The sequence below is a fragment of the Malania oleifera genome, chromosome 11, assembly GCF_029873635.1.
Source record: "Malania oleifera isolate guangnan ecotype guangnan chromosome 11, ASM2987363v1, whole genome shotgun sequence".
NCBI classification, from domain to species: Eukaryota; Viridiplantae; Streptophyta; class Magnoliopsida; order Santalales; family Ximeniaceae; genus Malania; species Malania oleifera.
Window position 1 is genome coordinate 83,180,846 of NC_080427.1, and position 21,260 is coordinate 83,202,105.

The following is a 21,260-nucleotide window of genomic DNA, read 5'->3' on the forward strand; positions in this document are numbered from 1 at the left end:
TATTAATTTCTTGATCATCAAGTTTAACATTTTCTCCAATATTCACTGTTATATGACTAAAATTATATTTCATATAATTTGTCTTATTTCTACTAATCCTAAAATCTTTAAATCTAAAAATTATCACCATAATTCTAACTTATATTCTATTCCACCCTTAGTTTCATCAACTAGACAATATCATCTCCAAACAACGTATACCATTGAAAATAAAACTTCATTTTTTTTATACTCCTAATAAGGTCACCCATCATTTGAGCAAAATGTTTGAAATGTTATGCTATCTAATATTATTATCAATATAGTTCAATAACTATATACTATAATATATTAACAAAATGTTAAAATATAATAACATCATTATAATAAACTTATACATAAATTATTAAAAATCAGCTAGCATTCAAACCATTTATATATGTGTACCCACACTTATTTTTTAAACAAAGCCAATTAAATACATACCGCTTGATACTAATTAATACTTTGCAATTCAATACTTTCAAATTTTTTAAAAAACACAATTTTTCACTTAATTTCATCACAATCTTCATTCAAAATTTGGTCATGTCCTTTCCTAACGCATTTTATTTCGCAAACAAATTATAAAGTAAATGGCTCCAGAGAAATCCTAAATTCCTCCCTCATAGTGAGTCATTCTATCTCCCACCTTTTGTTACACCAAACATAGGCAGTGGGCTTAGTCATACCTTTGTGCATCCAAACCACAAAAGCAAACATGCTCTTAGAAAACTAAACTAATTTGTAAAAATAAAAAAAATATATAATATAATATAAAACACCCCTCTATCCTTCTCCCACTTACAAACTACCCTTTTTTTTTTTTTTTTTTTTTTTTTTTTTATCAGATCACAGGATTCCAACAGATGATTTCACTGGCATTGTGCAAATTAAAAACCTTAAGGGATGCTTGCGATCGTTGATATCCGTAGAAAATATAGCTGAGATATTTCTACAGCCCAGACACAGTGGAAGCGACCATTTCCGCACAGAATCTCATTGAAGTCATCAAATGGCAATGCCGCTAACTGCCAGTCAAACATCCTATTTACTCTGTTTTGCATATTAAAATACAGTCTGCAAGGTGCTACAGGAAACTTTTTTGATTTCCCGTTAGAACTTTTTAACTGTTGTACTTTCTATGATAAACAATACACTCTTTAGCCTTACCCTTAAATTCTTTCCAAGCAAAATTTATCCAGTAAGATGAACTATCTCAACTCAGGCTACTAATGGGGAAAGAAAGGGAAAATGATGCTCAAGTTTTGTATAATATATTATTACCCAAAAAAAAAAATTATAATATGGTGCATCTTTGTAGGCCCAGACCCATAAGAAATCTTCTACCAGCAGACCAAAAGTGGAACAGCCCTATTCGAGGTGGAGCTGCTGCAGCTTCGTCTAACTCATCCAACTTCTCTGAATCCTCATGATCACTATCCTTCTGATTTTCACTAGCAATCTGATTTCCTTCCTTATCAGCTGTTCCAGCATCAGCAATTTCCCCTGGCTTCTTGTCAAACATTCCTTTAAACTGTTTCCGAGCTTTCTTTTCAACTTGCTGCATATGAGTTCATCAAGCAAAACTGGATGAGAAATTAGAAAGCATTATCACTCCATTTAATATCACAAGTAGAAAATTTGCCGCTGGGCAACTGACCTCCTCCTTTTGCTTTAGTTTAAGAAGGGCTGCTGTGGCATCAGGTTCAGATGACTTGTCCATGCTAATCATCTGACAGCATTCAGAATGGCAGAATCCAATTTTAGTAATTAAAATCGGGCAACCAATCCTCAAACCATTAAAAATCAGAATTATTAACAAGAATTCTGAGCATTACCATTTTAAAATCACTTCTTGCTTCATCAAAATCACCAGCTGCCATGTGAGTCATTCCACGCCTATACAGCGCTTTCACATGTGCAGGATTAACATCCAACACCTACACAGTTCCAACACATGCACAGATCAAGATCAATGCTCCTGATGTGGTGACCATGGCCCTATGGGAGTAAACCTAAGATTTCAAAAGCATTATTAGGTTTTTCAATCGTCAGAAAGGCATTTAGCAAGCTGACATCATACTATCATAGTATTTGCCAGTTCTATTCAACCAGTTCTTATTAAAAATCTATGAGGCTCACTGTTAGAGAAGATCTAAACCCTAATGGCTCATTTGGCTCGTTTGGTTCAGTGGAATACTTATTCCTTGGAATAAGATGGAATATAATTTAAATTTTGAAAATCAAGGGAATAGTTATTCCTTGTATATTCCTAATTATTTCATTCAACATGTAATAAGAAAGGAATAAACATCTTTATGATAAAATTTGGGAATATTTATTCCTTACCTAATCATTATTATGGACTCATAAAATATTTCGCATTTTTATTTGTTTTATAGTAACATAACTTTTTGTATAACTAATTGTAACTAACCTACTAAAACTAATTTATTCCTGAGAATAAGCATTCCATGAACCAAACGTGTAACCTAAAAGAAAAAATCTTTTTCCCCTGGGCTGCTGGCCATGCAAACGTTGGTTCAACCCATCACTATTGAACACAACCTGGTGAGCAGCTTCATCTGGGAGACAGCACTGCGCCAAGAGGAGCATAAACTTGTGTGAAGTTGGTATATTATAATAAGAAAGATGAATGTGCCACCTGAGCTCTCGGCAGCTCTTTCTGAACAAGTACTAAAGAGCATTAGATTTCAAAGCCCCAACCACTTGGGAACAGCTACAAGAATACTAGCTGTCATACAACTACTAGAATAAATTTTTAGGTTTTCTGCCTCATTCATTAATCATGTTGACGGGAGAAAAGAATGAGACGAGAGAGAGAGGAAGAGAGAAGAATGAGAAGGAAGATGTAGAGAGAGAGAGAGAGAGAGAGATTTAGATGTGCAATAGATTAGAGCATAGGGAAAAGTTCCAATTAATCATCAAATTTAATGCCCCACATATTCATAAGTCTATATTTATATGCAAATAAGAAATCCTAAGTAAAGAAACAAATTTACAAAATAACGCTACTGTAACTAAAATTATCCACAATAGCACCTAAAAATTAGTACACCCATTTTTTCCAAATTAAAGCAAACCTATAGTTTAAATCTTCTATTAGAATATTGTTAGATTACCACATTACCTAAAAGCCTAAGCTGTTAGGTTGTGGGCCAACAATATATACCAAGCCTTAACACTCCACCACACATGAAGAGAAACAAATGATGAATACCAACCACCATGCAATAACTGTTCAACACATTTCCCATAAAAGCAGCCAATAGGACTAGAACCCAGTAACTCCAAGCAACAATGCCTCTAATGCCATGCTAGGTTACCACTTTATTGAAAAATAGTTATATCAAAGCCTTAAAAAATATGAACAGCCATAGTTACCCAAAGGTGGTTACCATCAAACTCCCCATGTTAGAGAAAACTTGACCCTGAGTTCTGAAATAACATAGTTACAACAACATTGCAGTAAAGAACTTCAACCAAACAAATGAAGAGAACTGGTATAACTGTAATGCATCAGCAATGACCATAGGAAGGTAACAAATACATCCTCCGATTAAAACTCATCATTTAAAAGCTTAATAGCATCCATATTGTAGTTCATACAAGACAGGACTGATAACAAACATTTGAGCTCTTGGAGAAGCATTTAAAAGCTCCAATGTTCTTTGAATCTTTGATAAAGTAAGAATCCCTTCAAATGAGAAATTAATTTCTTATTCAAATCTAATGGCAAATCAAGTAGATATGCATCTGGTCCATTTTCAAGAACTACAAGAAATGTATGATTATATTTGGTGAAGGAATATGGGGAGGGGATAAACCAGGCATGGAACAGGTTCAATGGATGTGGAAATCAAAAGGATAATCTTAAGGGCAGGGTACATGACTAAGGAATCTTTACAAAAATCGAGAGGGGATGATTGTGGTTCATTCGATGGGTCAAGAGGAGAAATTGTGTTTCAGGAATTGGTCAATAATAAGCATTTCTTGTAGTTGGCAACTCATCTTGAAATTCATTGAAGTCTCAACAACTAAATCTGAGGGGAAGCCAAGGTCCATGTCCGACATAGAAGAAGTGTCAGACATGTCTAGCCATCTAGGGGTAATAAAGATAAATCTAGGAGCTCATCATTATTAGAAAACTCATGAGCCATATCAATTGAAGGGTTAAAAAAATTGTAAAACTAATATGCAAATTATTAACATAATCACAATACTCAACTATGCAACAATCTACAAAAGCACAACTGAAAATGGAATCTTTATTCTCAACAATTTGGGTCATCTCTTGAAAACTTTAAATGGGATTGAATTTACATCTGGGCCACATTGAATCTGAGGTATTGTTCTTCAAATGGGATCACTACAGAAATCTCTCAGCCTCCAAATCCATTCAACTTATAAACCTCAAACCAAGAGATAGAGGTCTTTGGTTTCTGCCAAGGAATTTGACTCTTAATTTCTTTTCCTAAACCCTTTTTTAACATGGCAACATTTTTCATACACATCCATGTAGCACCTAAACATCGGATCATTAAATTTTAATACAGGTAGGCAAATGGCGCACTGGCTGCAGGCAGCCAAGGATCATGATTGGGGCAAAATGAGGTTACCTAGGATGAGAGGAATCGGCAATCTGTAGGTCTTCAAGGATGAAGTAGTGCTAGGAGAAGTGAAACTCAAGGTGATCGACAAAAACTAAGTTCTCATCATCTTGCAGGCAAAATGTCCTGATTTTTGTATTCATCAATTTTCTAGCTATTTACCAAACTTTATTGACTTGAATAGGAAGATAACCAAATGAGTCCCTTACTTGAATGGGAAGATTTGACGCTCTCTCAAAATAAGTATTTTCTTTTTTACATTTTTAATCCAAACACATTATTTTAGTATAAACTATTTTAATATAAAAAAAATAAAAATAAAAAGGTGTTTATTAATTAATTGAGTACAAACACCTATTTTTTCACAATATTAAAACAAGCATAATTTAGTCCCACTAGGTGGGGTCAGCTACACGAATCCTTCTTTGCCAATTCATCTGATCGATAGCGCTTTCCACAATTAGATTAAAGGCTATTAACTCCTTCCTCACTACCTCATTCCAAGTTATTTTAAGCCTACCCCCACCCCTACCCCTTTTCATGTCAAAAACAATAACTAACCCACTCCTCCTCCTCACAAGTGCTCTACTAGGTCTGCATTTCAAATGCCCAAACCATCAAAGTCACCCGTCCTTTATCTTGATTTCGAACGATGCTATGCTTAAATTATTGCGTATATGCTCATTTTTTTACTTTATCTTTTAATGTTACACTACTCATCCACCTTAATATTCGCATTTCTAAAGCTTTTACTTTTTGTACATGTTTCTTAATTGCCTAACATTCTGAACCATAAGTATACTCGGCCTTATAGCCGTCTTATAAAACCGTCCCTTTAATTTCATGCATATTCTACGATCACACAACACACCTAACACACTCCTCCATTTTACCCAACTTGTTTTAATTCTATGCACTATGTATTCTTCAATTTCCCCTTCCACTTGCATAATAGATCCAAGATATCTAAATCTGTTAGTACTACTAATCTCTTGATTATCAAGTTTAATCTTCACTCCACTACTATTCCTTACATTATTGAAATTATATTTCATATATTCTATCTTATTCCTACTCATCCTAAACCCTTTAAACTCTAATGTGGCTCTCCAAAATTATAGTTTAGAACTTCTAATATCATCAATCAACACAATATCATCTGCAAACAATATACACCAAAGGATCTTATTTTGAATATTCCTAATAAGTTCACCAATCAAAAGTTAAAAAATAGGGACTCAAAGTAGAACATGTACACCTAGTGATTGGAAAATCTCTAGATTCCCCTCCTACAATCTTAATGCTAGTCACTACTCTATCATACATATCCTTAATGACCTTAGTATATCTACTACAAACCCCCTTCTTTTCTAAGACCCACCAAAGAATTTCCCTAAGTACTCTATCATAAGTTTTCTCTAGGTCAATAAAAAACATATGCAAGTCCCTTTTCTTTTCCCTAAACTTTTTTATTAATCTTCATAAAAGATAAATAGTTTTTCTCCTAGGCATAAAACCAAATTGATTTTATGAAATTCTTGTTTCTAGTTTTATTCTATGTTCAAAAACTGCACCCCATAATTTCATTGTATGACTCATAATCTTAATTCCAAGATAATTATTACAGTTTGAATATTGACTAAAGGTATTAATGTTCTTTTTCTCCATTATACTAGAATTGTCTAGGTTTTTATAATAATATTGAATAGATTAGTTAACCAAATACTTTCTTTATCCCCTAAACATTTCCAAACTTCAATTAGTATTTTATCTAGTCCTATATGTCATCTTAACTTCAAGACATGGTTTTAAATTGCAGTTGCGGGTGGTGTAATGTAACTGTAATGGATGTAACGGGAAGCGGATGTTACATAATGGGAAGCGGGTGTAACGGCCGTGAACTTTTTTGAAGCAAGCACAACCTTGTGCATATTAGCGTACTTGCATGTTTTAAGCTTTTAGCCCTTCTTAAAAAGAGTTTTAGTGTATTTTGGATCCTTTAGTTCGAGTAACTAAGTTATTTGGTAAGGGCAACAAGTTTACATTTGTTTTAAACCACCATTGATAGAAAAATTACGTGCATGTGTATTTATACTTTTCATTGTTCTAATCTATGATAAATTCTTATGTGTGCTAAATTAATTAATAGAACAAAATACATTATACACTCTATTAATCTATTAGACACGTAAGGCATACAAATAATACAAATATAAAATAGCTAGAAAAGAAAGATCGTTGAAGTTGAAAAATATAGAACATAAATATCACATTACTAATATTATCAAAATTAAATATTTTCCTAATATTTTCAAATTGTTAATTAATGCATCTATTGTGAGTATTTAAAGAAATAGTAAATTTTGTATCATTGTCATCCTCATTATAATCTTTTCTCCCTCTCGCCACATGGTATATTGAGAATGATTAATGAAAGAGAAGGAAAAAGTGAGAAGTGAAACAGTCCTATAGCGGTTACGTAATGGCCGCTACGGTTGTGATTTTTCTTCTCACCAATTTCGTGGTAACGGTATTAGTAACCCAAAAAACCATTACGTAACAGCGTTACGTAACGGTCGTGGCCTTTATTTAAAACCATGCCTCAAGAACTCTAATTTTGCGAATAAATCTCCTATTTTTAGTCTTCTCCTCATTTGTCACTTCCAAGTTCAATCTTTCATTTTGATTTTCATTAAACAACATATCAAAGTATCTTCATCACCTCTCTTTTATGTCTTCTTCTCTAGTTAAGACATTATCATTCTCGTCCTTTATACATTTTACATCACCTAAATCTTTACATTTTCTTTCTCTAGTTCTAGCAAGTTTATAAATGTTTTTTCCTCCTTCTTATGTATCTAGTCTAGTATATAAAGTATCATAAGCTCTATGTTTCGCTTCACAAATAGTTTTTTTTTTTTTTCTCACCTCTTTATATTTTTCAAGATTTTTTATATTTCTACAAATTTGCCATATTTTATACAAATTCTTTTTGTCTTAACGGCTTTTTGGACTTTTTTATCCCACCACCAACTTTCTTTACTAGTCAAGCATCTTCCTTTGGACTCGCATAAAACCTCGTTTGCTACCCTAATGATAGAATTAGCTATTTTGATCAAACAATATTTGCATCTACCTTATACCCTATATTCCAATCACACTTTTTAATCATTTTATCTTTGAATTTTATTACATTATCTCCCTTCAAGCTCTACCATCTAATCCTTTTGTGTTGCTTTATGTTACTCTTTTTCTTCTATATATATATATCTAATACTAAAACTCTATGTTGTGTAGCCAAACTTTTACCTCGAATAACTTTACAATCCTTACAAGATAGATGATCCCCATTCCAAGTTAAGGAGAAATCTATTTGGCTTTTATTATGCCCACTCTTTAAAGTCATTAAGTGTATAAGAGTATTTATATAAAATCCTTTATAAGAGAAGTATTTATGAAATATTAAGTGTACAAAAATGTAAAAGTATTTGGCCTTGGGTTTGGATTCAAGGGATCATGCAAGTGTGAGCAATGGCTAGGATTGGAAGACAATGACTGACTAGCCAGGGTGAAGGTGATGGTTGCATGGTTGGTGGATAATTGGGACCTACTCTTAACACCAAGGAGGAAGAAGAGATGGAGAAATAGAAGAAATTAGAGATAGAAAATAGGGGAAAGAAGAAAGGATATAGGCAGAAGAGAATATGAGAAGGAAAAGAGAAGATGAAGTAGAAGAGTAAAAAAGAGAGAGAGGGGATGAACCATATGTGAGAGGGTAAATTGAATCCAATGCAAATGCATAACGGAAAACTAACCCCAAAGCCAATATTATAAATTACAAAATAATCTCAAAGTAACTAAAAATATCCAAAATAAAATGTAAATTAAATAAATTCCTAAAATACCCATATTATCATGGGAAATTTCCTCAGATAAATTCAGAGCTATTAAATCATTCCTCACTATCCCATTCTAAGTTATTTAAGTCTATCACTACCCCTTAAAGTAATTAGCACACTCTTCCTCACTGGTGCACTATTTGACCTACATTGTAGATGCCCAAACCATCTGAGTCATGCCTCCCGCATCTTATCTTCTACAGGAGCTATGCTTAACTTACCGCAAATATGTTCATTCCTTAATTTATTTTTCGATGTTATATCACTCATCCACCTTAGCATTATCATCTCAACAACTTTCACTTGTTGGATATTCTGTTTATTAGTAGCCCATAATTTTGATCCATATAGCATAGTTGATCTTACAATCATCCTATAGAACTTCTCTTTTAATTTTAATGGTATTCTACAATCACACAGCACGCTCGAAGCACTTCTCCATTTTACCCAACTTTAACTCTATGCATTACATCTTCATTTTCTACTTTAGCTTGCATAATAGATCCCAAGGTATCGAAATCTACTAATGTTATTGATTTCTTTACCGTCAAGTTTAACCTTTCTCCAATATTCCTCCTAGTATGACTAAAACTGCATTTTATATATTTTGTGTTATTTCTACTTATCCTAAAACCTCTAGATTCTAAAACTTCTCTCCATAATTCTAAATTGATTCTACTCCACCCTTAGTTTCATCAATCAAGATAATATCATCTGCAAACAACATATACCACAAAACCTCATTTTGGATACTCCTAGTGTGATCATCCATCACTAAAGCAAAAAGATAAAGGCTCAAAGCTGATTCTTGAAGTACTCTTATTTTTATTTAAAATTCCCTAACCTGTCCACTTGTAGTCCTAACGCTAGTCATTACTCTATCATACATATCCTTAATAACATCAGTATACCTACTACTAACTACATACACCCTTTTTTTCCCCTAAAACCCACTTGTAGTTCTAATGCTAGTCATTACTTCTCAATGTGCTTTTGGATACAAATGATTCTATTATCTCTAGAGAAGCCATAAAGGAACTTGTTTTCCAAGCACTATTTAGACCACTTTAAACAGTTGAATTTCCTGGGCAGAAAGGATAAAGCATAGCACTACATATTAACAATTGAATGTCCTGAGCAGAAAGGCCAAAGTATAGATGTAGAGACCCGAAGAATTATGGTATTTAAAATAATAAAAGATGGAGAAAAGGAAATTGTAAAGAGGTCACAGCAGGATCTCGTGTTTGTCGACAAAGTGGCTTATTGGGACCGTCGACGGAGACACATGTCTCGTCGACGAGGAATTACCGAGAGGCTATTTTAGGGCCTAAAATTCGTCGACGAAGGTTATGAGTTCTCCGACGAACTCCCATCTTGACTTTGTCGACGAAGTGACGTGTCTCATCGACGAAGGTTAATGTATAAGTATGCCAAAATCGGATTTTAGCGCAAGAAATTTCGCATGCAACCCTTCTCTCTCTACATTTTCGTCCCCTCTACCTTCTCTCTAAGTTTCTGGCTTGGGTTTTCGCCGTTTTGACAATCTGAAACCGCCACGCTACTCCTGAAAAGATTCTCTTCATATCTACTAGAGTGGATCATTGGTTAGGCTAACTTGGGAACCATCCCAAAATTTGGGTAAGTTAGTTTCAGTATTATTGGGTATTTGGTGTTTCTGGACTTAGGAGAATATGTTAGGAAAGGAAATACTGAAATTTTGTTGGGAAAAATGTTAATTTTAGGTTGTTGTGCTGGGAACACTGCAAGTGTAGGAATCGGGGGTTTTGTGGGTTTCTCAATAAGTCAGGTAAGGGGATAAACTAAGTCATGATTTACCATGAAATTATTTATCATTTTACAACATGAAACTTCAGAAAAATGCGTATATTATATAACTATGTTTGGGAAATACTATTATGAACAGGATTATGATTTAAACGTGATTTGTTAGAAATCATGATTTTAGAACAAATTTTATATTCAAAATGTTACCCATTTCTGTGTGGCATGAGGTTAAATTTCCATGTAAATATGTATATCAGAATAATATGCTTTCTCAAATCAAGTATGATATGATAGTTTTCAAGGTAATTACAAAATAACACAAGAACCATGATTTTATGATTATAATATTAACCAGTACAGGAAAATTATGTACAGTATATTATGTTATGCCGGCGCAGATTCCGTGATCATGTTATGTTATGCCGGCGCAGATGCCGAGATTCATGTTGGCATAGATGCCATAATCAAGTATGATCAGACAGAATTTATGAAATATTTACATGACAGTTATTATTATGAAATATGAAACAGCTATGTTCAGTATATGGAACTTATTATATAATATCATAACCAGAATGGCATGGTTTAGTACAGTTTTAGAAGCACGGTACTGTAGCTATATGTTTAAAAATTATGATAGTGCTATCACACGACCAGTAGTGTAGGGAGATGGTAGTCAATATGGCATTAGTGTAAAGTGGAGTAGTCCCCCTAGCAGTCCCAGGACCAGGTAGGGGCGGGCCCATAGTACTTACAGACTTATGATTGATCTAGCATGGTTGGCCAGCCATTGCTAGGTCCCGCCTTCGGGCTGCACAACCAAGTCATGTGGGGGTAAAACATGACACCAGCTAACTATCCATCCTAGGTGTATTTCAGTATTGTACTGTTATATAAGATGATTTTCATGTTAGTAATTTTGTACATTATATTATGTATGAGGAATCATGTTTTATTCAGGTATGATATCAACAGTTTTTACTAGATATGATGTATGTACTGATATTATGTATAACACGAAAACCCTCATGTTGTCACACACTGATATTAGTTTATTTCCCTTACTAAGAGGTGTCTCACCCCAACTATAAAAACATTTCAGGAAATCCAGGTAGAGGAAGCGGATAGAGCTCCGCGACAGTAGAGACCGGTGGGGCTACCCAATCTAAAGGGTGAGTTGTTGAGGTAGGGTCAGGTTTATTTTTGGGTTGAAACCCTAGGGTACTTTTGACCTTTTGATGGATGATTGTATATATAACAGGTTTAGTAGAACTCTGATATTGTGGTTGGTTGTATGGTTGTTGTAATTTACATTTCCTACTGCTTAGGTATCTGAATTGTATTTTTGGGTATATCCCTGGCACCCACAGGTCCAAGTTGATTATGTTATACAGTTGTATAGGGTTATTATCTTAAATGTTATATATATATATAGTAAATTAGGCAGGTCGTTACAATAGACACATTCTTTCTAATGTTCGGGTTTAATATACATATGTGATCAAAAACGTTAATGTCTTCTTTATACAATATATTTAGATGCATAAAATGCATAGTCATCAATTACAGTCTCCTAGCTCCAACCTTTTCAGATTTTTCCATGCCTTGCATTGCCATACTCATGTCCGTTGTCCATATGTATGCTTCATAGTTGATTAGTCCATAGAAAGACAACGGGTTTGCAAAAAGATTGAAAGAAAAAAATGCCACAGAAAAAATATATATATATATATATATATATATATATATATATATATATATATATAAGATAAGATAAAGGACCACATAAACCTATGTTTGGTCTTTTACCTTTTGTAAGCTGCCAAAACAAATGAAATTGCTCAGATACCAATAGAATTAGAATATATATATATAAAAAAAAATAAAAAAGATGCAAAATATATATATATTATAAAAAATGGAAATCAATCACCAAAGCCCAATTGTGGTCTTGTATCACTCCTTTGAGCTAATATATTTTCTTACCTTTTTAAAAAAAAATAAAGAAAAGAAAAATCCCAAAGCCCAATGTATACGCATATCATAGCCAGCAACACAGTGCTTAATAGTTGAGGTATGGGAGCAAAGGGGCTACATAGCAGTGCTAATCAACTACATACTGAAAGCAACTGTACAGAACTCACAATAAACCATCATAATTAACTAATTTATAATATTTCCAGAAAAAACTAAAACTAAAACTTTATAATCCACCAAATTGAACAAAAATATGGAGAATAGAAAGATGCTTGAGGGAAAAGAGGTGGGTGTCCACCTCTTCATTTCATATCACGCTAGTATGCAAATAACACTGCAAAGTGAAATCACAAAGATAATCATATCTCACGCCAGCCCCTTTGCCAATTTTTATTCTTCTTTGAAACAAACAAAACTTAAAGGAATTAAGTCAGATAACATACCTTATTACAAGCTTCAATAGATTTTTTGCACTCTCCCATTTTGAGGTAGCAAGCAGCCACATTCAGGTGTAAAGAATTCTTTAGTCATCCAAATACAAACAAAAAAAAAATCATTTTGTATGGAAAACATGCAATCTAACTTATAGATCAAGTCGTTAAAATAGGAATATAAGAGAGACACTGCACACTAAACATCATTCAACAATCATAAAAAAAACAGAGCTCCTTCTTGGTTACTAATCAAACACAAACTTACTCTTGAATCTACGAATTCTTTGCCTTCCTCATCATCTTGTGGATTGACATGATTATAATCCCGAAGTACCTGCCCAGCATTTAGTACATGGTATTATATGATATGTACATCAACTGTAACAATAGAATATTCAAGCATATTAATCAGAGAAGCTGTTTCAAGAGCATTAGAGCAGTATGGATTTCTGACAACACCAACTGGATATATTATCAGGTCATATTAGCACATTTGTTACGCTAAAGTAACCACAAATCATTTTTCTTTTAGTATTAAACTCAATATTACAAAACAGGGCCTACCCAAAGGCACTGAGATGCCTAATTTATTAAAAGGTAGTATAGTTGACTTTGGACAATGTAACTTTACATTCCAACACTACGAGCAGCATATAGCTTCAATCAGGAGAGATGGCTTAGATCAAGATAAGGAGAAGTGGGGAAAATATGTACCTTCTCATATTTAGCCTTGGCAAGTTCAAATTTCCCTTCTTTGAAGAGCCTATTACCCTGGAAATGAACAATAGCCTCACATTAACCTAGTGGCCTCAATCAAACTCCAATTTTCTTCTACCCACTGATTTTTAGTTTAATGCGGGACAATCAAGTAAAGATGAAGTAACCAACTTGAATCACTGTAACAAGCACACACAGTTGCATACACACATGCCTACACTGCATGAACCGCCATTAAAAGATCCAAAAGCTACCAACTGTCCAAATGAAGCAAAAAGCACCAATACTTGCAAAATACATACCGTGCATCGTATCTTCTCTGCTTCATCCATTATGCTTTTGAAGTTCAAACCCGTCCAGTCCTAGAATGAGGATCCCCAAACATACATAAATGTCATGGTTTTATTCGTTGACCGTGCGCACGTGTGTGTATTAATGTGTTGAAGCAGGTTATGGGGAGAGTAAAAAGAGAGAAATATTTCCCATCAATGACATGATAAGTGAATATAAAATCTGTACCACATCCACATTACAAACACCAAATGCTTTATCAAGTAAGCATATTAGCATCTTCAATTTGTTGAATCAAGTCAGCAACTCCAGTTGAAAAAATTGAAGGCCATAAAAGTGAATAGAGGATCACTTCTCAAGAAATTTAGTGTCCATTTTACATAAGTGCTAAAATTCTAATTGGAATTTACTATCAACAAGAATTGGTTTCTAAATATATGGACCAACTTTACATTCAAAACACCAATCCAATCTATTGATTCGGATGATGCTCAGTATTTGCCCATATTGTCAGTTCAGTGTATTTATGTGTGAGTTTTCTGTGCACATTGAGAATCCAGAGTCAAAACTAAAACTTAAATGTGTGTGTGTGTGTGTGTGTGTGTGTGTGTGAGAGAGAGAGAGAGAGAGAGGGAGGGAGGGAGGGAGGGAGAAGGTCACATGGACCAATGTCCTCACAAAAACAGGTAAACACAAACTCAATTTAGATTCATCCATATCAAGATAAAATTAAAATATTGGCAAGACTAATATATTTGAGACTGAAGAAAAGAAAAACTTTTTTAAAAGGACACTATTGTCCTAAATTAAAAGATACCCCAAAATATAAGATACCCAAGCATATTCTAAATTAAAATATGAAAATAAAATTACAATAACTTATAGAAAAATTCCCAAATCTAAAATTTCCCACACTTCCTGATCTTGGCTTTTGGGCAGGACTAGCATCCTCATTATTCTTCCCTGGTTGGCAAAAATTCACCATCTAATTTTAAATATTGGAGGGATCAATAACAAAGGAATCGAAGTGGCTTGTAGATTACTAGTACAATCTGCACATTTTTGATATAGTATTGCATGTAGGAAGAGATGATGTAGGTGCATTTGAAAATACTGAGAATAGTGAATTCCAAATCACTCATGCCAAATTTTAAACCCAAACTCGGCCTCCATGGATGAGTTACATTTTGCCCTTTAGCCTCTTCCATCATTCCATGGCTTGTTCTAGTTCAGATTCCTAGACTGGCACATTCATCATTCTCCTGGAATTTTCAAGTTCAATTGTGGACTCCGTAATCACTTTCTCAGTGAGAGATTCCCTGGCAGGTTTTTTATCAACGTCATTTGAATAGGATCCCCAAGAAAAACAGGTTGAGAGAACACCGTTCCTTTGTTTAAAGACTAATATTACTTGTTCTATATTTGTATCCATTCTTGTTTTTACTTCTTGAGCCACTTGAGAAACTCGCATAAATCTTGAATTTTCTAGTGAAATCCTTTTCTTCATGTGTAGGTGCAGGAGACAGCATTGATTAACATAAACCACGGGATGGTCCTTGCGTATAGGTACTGCATTGTAAGCCTTTGTAGGTTTATTATATACAAGCTCATAAATTTCCACAAACTTTGTTGAAATTTCCATCAAAATTTCCACTTTCTACCACCTTTGAAATGGAAAGAGAGGTTAATTTCCATTTTACAAAATTCTCACAAACTATCTTGAAATTTATGAATAGAAAATTTGACTATGTAAATTGTAACAAAATTTCCTTGTAAATGAAATTTGAGTTTCAAAGACTCCAGTTTTGAAATTCAATGTAATATTATTTTTGTTGAATGTTATAGGATACTATTAAGGGTCGTACGAAATTTCAGCATATTTGAAGAATTTCATTAAATACATCTTTTGATTTCGATGGCATTTTGGGTGTCTGAAGCACAAATGCGAACACGTATTCGCACGAACATTCCAAAATGAGGTACATTTTTGTTCCGGAATGTTGAATCAAATGATCCAATGTTTTAATTAAATGTTTCTCACATAAGATAACATTTTAATAGTTAAAATTGGGGAATCATCACATATTTAAGTCTATTTCTATCGCTATTGATATATTACACAATAGAATATCTTTTCTGCACTCAACATATTCTCCAACGTATAAAAGTGCCATTAGACTTCTTTCGCCAATATACCTATTTAAGTACACAAACACACCTATGTTCCACATTTGAGAGCACGTACCGTACTGCAATCCCATTCCCGTTCCCATTCCACGTACCAAAACGTTCCACATTCTAGATAACATTGGTCTGAAGTTTGAGCAAAGCATTAAAAGTTTTGAAAAACCTTCAACTGTACGATTACCACCCTAAACAAGTGAAAGCCCTTCAAGTTTTTGGTTTTTTGAAACTTTTTTTTCCCTATGGTGGGTGTTAGGGAGAAAAAAAAAAAGGTGCAATAGGCACATTGATGTCATTAAGGATATGTATGATGGAATAATTACTAGTGTTAGGACTATAGATGGAGAGACTAGAGAATTTCCAATCACACTATGTGTACATCAAGGATTTGCTTTGAGCCCTTATCTTTTTGCTTTAGTGATGAATGAACTGACTAGGAGTGTCAAAAATGAGGTTCCACAATGTATGTTGTTTGCAGAAAATATTGTTTTGATTAATGAAACTAGGGGTGGAGAAGAATCTAAGTTAGAATTATGGAGAGAAGATTTAGAATCTAGAGACTGTAGGATAAGTAGAAATAAGGCAAAATATATAAAATGTAATTTCAGTCATAGTAGGAGGAATATTAAAGACAAAGTTAAAATTGATGATGAAGGAATCAATAGCACGAGTAGATTTGATACCTTGGATCTATTATGCACGCTAGAGGAGAAATTGAAGAAGATGTAAAGCATAAAGTTAAAACAGGTTTGGTAAAATGGAGAAGTGCTTCAAGTGTACTATTTGATTGTACACCCTTAAAAGGAAAATTTTATAGGACAGTAAGACCAACTATGTTATATGGATCGGAATGTTATGCAACTAAGACACAACATATTCAAAAAGTAAAAGTTGTCAAGATGAGAATGCTAAGATGTATGTGTGGTATAATGTTAAAAGATAAATTAAGAAATAAACATATTCATGGTAAGTTAAGCATAACTCCTATAAAAGATAAAGGAGGGACGACTCAAATGGTTTGAGCACTTGTAACACAGGCCACATAGTGAGCCTGTGAGGAAGAGTGAGTTACCATGAGGGGCAGTAGAAGGGATATAGGTAGACCTAAAAAAACTTGGAATGAGATAGTAAGGATCTAGCAGTTCTAAATTTGTCGAAGGAAATTATCCATGATCACATAACTTGGCGGAAAATGATTCATATAGCCAACCCCACCTAGTGGGACTTAAGGTTTGGTTTGTTGTTGTATTATTATATATGGAACTTATTATAAATTGGCAATTAACATTCAGCCAATTTATTACTATGTGGCATCTTTCTCTTAATAAACATTCCTTTTTTTATGGAAATAAAGATTAGTAAAAGTATAGATTGAAATTGCCTTTAATATTGAGCTTACAGATTACCTACAACATTTTATTCTTTGTCTAAATCAGTTGTATTTACATATGAAATACTAGTTAGTTGACTCATGAATTTTATTTTTATTAATTAAATATCTTTAATATCTTTACAGGTGGTCTTTTGTAATCACCTCTTTAATATCTTATTGTTTTATAGTTATCACATCCTATCCACCAAGTAGTTGTCATTTATACCCTAGGGGTTGGCTCAAACATGGGTGGGCTCATAATTACGCGGAATGTGGTATGTTTCGGTTCTAGTAGGAGCACAGGTACGGGGTACACTACTTAAGAGGTATGTCATTCTCAGGGGGGTAGGCTTAGTCATTATGCCATTTCGGCTCGTGGTATGTTCAAACCACTATTTTGGATCCCAGTACGCTTTGATCATTTACTTACTATCAATATTTTTCAACTCTAAGTAAAAAATTTATATATATATATATATACAAAACTAACAATTACAATTTTTTTATAAATTCATTTTTTCTTTTTTACAAAATCGCAATGAGAAAAATAAAAAGTAGATGAAGAATCATTAACTAGTAAATTAGCTTATTTCTTTTAATATATACTAGTGTCTTACTTTTTTAACTACCAAATAAACAGATTTGTTGGACTCTTTAAACAAACAAATTACTAATTTCCATCTGAACAACTTTCAACAGCAGATTTTTGGCATTCCACTGCCAGAAAAAAGAAAATAAAAAAGAAGTGGCCTGAAAAGTCAATTCACTCTCTTGGGACTGCAACAGCTCACTTTCTCTCTTTCTGGACTGAAACAACTCTCTCCTCACTTTCTTTCTCTCAACTTGTTCCCTGGGATCCATTTGCCATTGCAACAGGAAAGCAGCAGGAAGTTGAATCTTCTTCTATGCGTCACACACTTTGAGCAGCAAGAAGTCCTCTCTTCTCACCATTGTAGGCATCACAGCAGTTTTGTGGCAGCAAATTCATCTCTGCTCTAGGGTTCTACCTCCAAGGATAGAGAAAAATTCGATTTTCAATTTCTTTTGCAATAAAAAAAAAAAAAAAAAAAAGGGTAGCCGGTGCACAAAGCTCCCACTTATGCGGGGTCTGGGGAAGGGGCGGACCACAATGAGTCTATAGTACGCACTTGCATTTTTGCAAGAGGTTATTTCCATGCCTCGAACCCATGACCTTCAGGTCACACCGACAACATTACCATTCTCTTACAATATGTTTTAAAGTTTCATATGATTTATATGAAAAATGTCAACTAATTAGGGTCGCCAATTTTGGCAGTTTGGATCTCGACCCCTATCAATCAGGGACAAAATCAACCCCTAAACTGCGACATTTGATCTGGATCATGGTCCTAGGTAACTATAGGGCACAAGTCCCTTGGTAATAGGAGGTCTTGGGTTTGATTCTACATGACAACTACTTCTCTGCTAACCTGGGTATACTTGGCAGGCAAGCCTCTGCCTCTGGTTTGGTGCCGCCCGAGGTGGGGGGCTCCAAGACTCCAAAGAGCTCATCTGAGATCTGGAGTTCAAAAGTCACCAAAAAAAAAAAAACAAGAACCCTGTCATTTATACTTTCTATTCACAATATTTTAGTTCTAAATCATGCATTAATATTCCTATAATAGCTTTCAAAGTTTCACTAAAAAAATTCATACATTCTATTCGCAATATTTTAGCTCTAAATCATGCATTAATACGCCTATTAATAGCTTTCAAAGTTTTTCTAAAATATTTCTATCTTTCATTCCTAATTTGTGCCACTAAATAGAAAACATCAAAATCAAAGTTGAAATACGCATTTCTCTCCATATTTTTGTAGTGTACACCTATTAATAGCTTTCAAAGTTTTGCCAAAATAATTCTATCTTTTATTACTAATTTGTGCCACTAAATAAAAAACATCAAAATCAAAGTTGAAATACACATTTCTCTCCATATTTTTGTAGTGTCAAAATTTTAATTCAAATTGAAATTTAAAACCTTGATCATATACAATGTGATGTGTTATATAGCATACCAATGCAAAGAAAGTCAATATCTGGACCAGTAACATCACTTTCCCTGAAGCTTGGGAGGAGGCAGGGAGAAAGAAGGGTAGGGCGGAGGGGGGAGCTGGTTTCAAAATATAAGGCGAAAATTAAAGGGAACTTAGGCTTCATAAGCTGCGTCTCATAAGCTGGGTCTTGTATAAGGGAGTCAAGCAAGGATACCAGTTTCACCATAAGGGCTGCTACAGTGATGGGGGTTCATGAGAAATGGCAGGGCTACGATGACAAGAAAGTGACAATCAACAATAACGGATTTGCTTTGCAAAGCAGGATCCAATGTGAAGGCTGGGTCTGCATCTAGTCTTGGGGTTGCAGCAGCTAAAAAATTTTTCAAAAAGAAATGCCAACAAGATAGAGAGGGGTCCAGGGTGACTGCAAGTCTGCAAGAAAGCTAGGGCTAGACAACAATCAGATGGGATGTCATTTCCCAATAATTTCTGCTTCTGATGCGGGCTTCATCAGGTTTGCAAGGTGTAGCTGATATTTTGGTGATATACAAATGAATGTTATACACATTCTGTAGCCCTTGGGTTTTGAGATAGCAGAGAACGCAATTAACAATAGAACATAAACTGGGACTTTATTATGTAAAAATGGTTAATTGAGGACCTGTGAGTTTCATTTGGGAGCAAATGAAATTTTTTAATTTCAGGAGTAGAGCTTTAGTAGGATGGAAGCAATGGAGATGGTATTGAAAAGATTGATGGACAGGAAGATGATGGCACGAGAAAGTGACCATGATGACAGGGCCTGGTGATGGTGATTATGGATTGTGTAGTGCTGACAGCAGCAGAGTGAAGTGAACAAGGTGGTGTGTAGAATGATGGATGGCACTGATGAGTTCATGCAGGAGTGATGTACTCATGGGAACAAGAAAGCCCAAACTCGATTCATATTCATCCAACTCTAGATAAAATGCCTTGCAATTAATATTCATATGACTCACAAACTTGGGACTAGTTTAGTAGGTTAAAAAATACCCTAGCTTCGAATATTTGGTGAAATTCTTGATCATAGGCCTTTGGGTTGGACTATAATTCTCTACTAAAGATAACAATTATATCTTCATTTCATAGGAATATACACTAGTCAGTTGACACAGACTTCAAGGTGAATTTGGACTCTCTTAAATGAGTTCAAACTCTCTGACTCATGTTTTAAAAACTGCCAAATGCATAATTGCCAAAAGGAAAAGTACAATGCAAACTGTTGATTTTATTTTTTTATCACAATGGCAACTGTAGAAGCCATGATAATTGAGAACATAATTATATCTAGATTAACCAATTCCATATTAAGATAACTATACACAATAATTGCTCATTTAAGTTGTTTTAGGTTGTCTTTTCTAGCTTTTGCCTGAGCATTCAAAACGTGTTGCTTTAGTGTGATTACAGATTCAACAATATCCATATCAAATACAGAAAAGAGCACATTATGCCTCTCCATATTTCAAGACATTGAAATGGATGAGCACTATAGGGTGCAAGGGCTTCGGCCTGATAAGGGAAATATTAGGATTAAGGCTTCTCAGCCCTGGGGTGGTTTAGTTACAAGACATTCTACATCCAATTTTACCTTTTTTTGTCTTTTTCAGTTTGTTATATGGCTGGATTTATTGCCTCCTGGTGCCATATATCAAAGCCTTAGGAGTTTCTTCATATTTATTTCTTTCAGTTAATGGATTTTGTGACAACCAAAACAGACAAAGAGAAATAAGACAACAGAGAGAGAGAGAGAGAAGAGAGAAACAGAATTAAATTCATAGATTTCATAGATTCCATCAAATCTTTTCTTTTTTCTTTGGTGTGTTCCATCAAATCTTATGATCAAAGTAGACATTAAAATAATATTTTTGGCTATACTCTGAATAAAATTCA

General features: G+C 34.1%; 1 protein-coding gene across 3 annotated transcripts in view; it reads right to left on the reverse strand.

Moving 5' to 3' along the window:
* Positions 1-1,020: 1,020 nt before the first annotated feature.
* Positions 1,021-21,260, reverse strand: part of LOC131168228 (peptidyl-prolyl cis-trans isomerase PASTICCINO1) — a 59,505-nt gene continuing 39,265 nt past the window's right edge. For 2 of the 3 annotated variants that reach the window (XM_058127526.1, XM_058127525.1), the window contains exons 15-21: positions 13,767-13,826; positions 13,462-13,518; positions 13,013-13,081; positions 12,757-12,834; positions 1,860-1,961; positions 1,682-1,753; positions 1,021-1,582 (exon numbers count right to left, since the gene is read on the reverse strand). In XM_058127526.1, coding sequence (XP_057983509.1) covers positions 1,319-1,582; positions 1,682-1,753; positions 1,860-1,961; positions 12,757-12,834; positions 13,013-13,081; positions 13,462-13,518; positions 13,767-13,826 — 702 coding nt within the window. In that variant the 3' untranslated portion in view covers positions 1,021-1,318. Of the gene's footprint in view, positions 1,583-1,681; positions 1,754-1,859; positions 2,037-12,756; positions 12,835-13,012; positions 13,082-13,461; positions 13,519-13,766; positions 13,827-21,260 lie in introns of those variants that run through there. The other variant, XM_058127527.1, reaches the window with a different exon arrangement.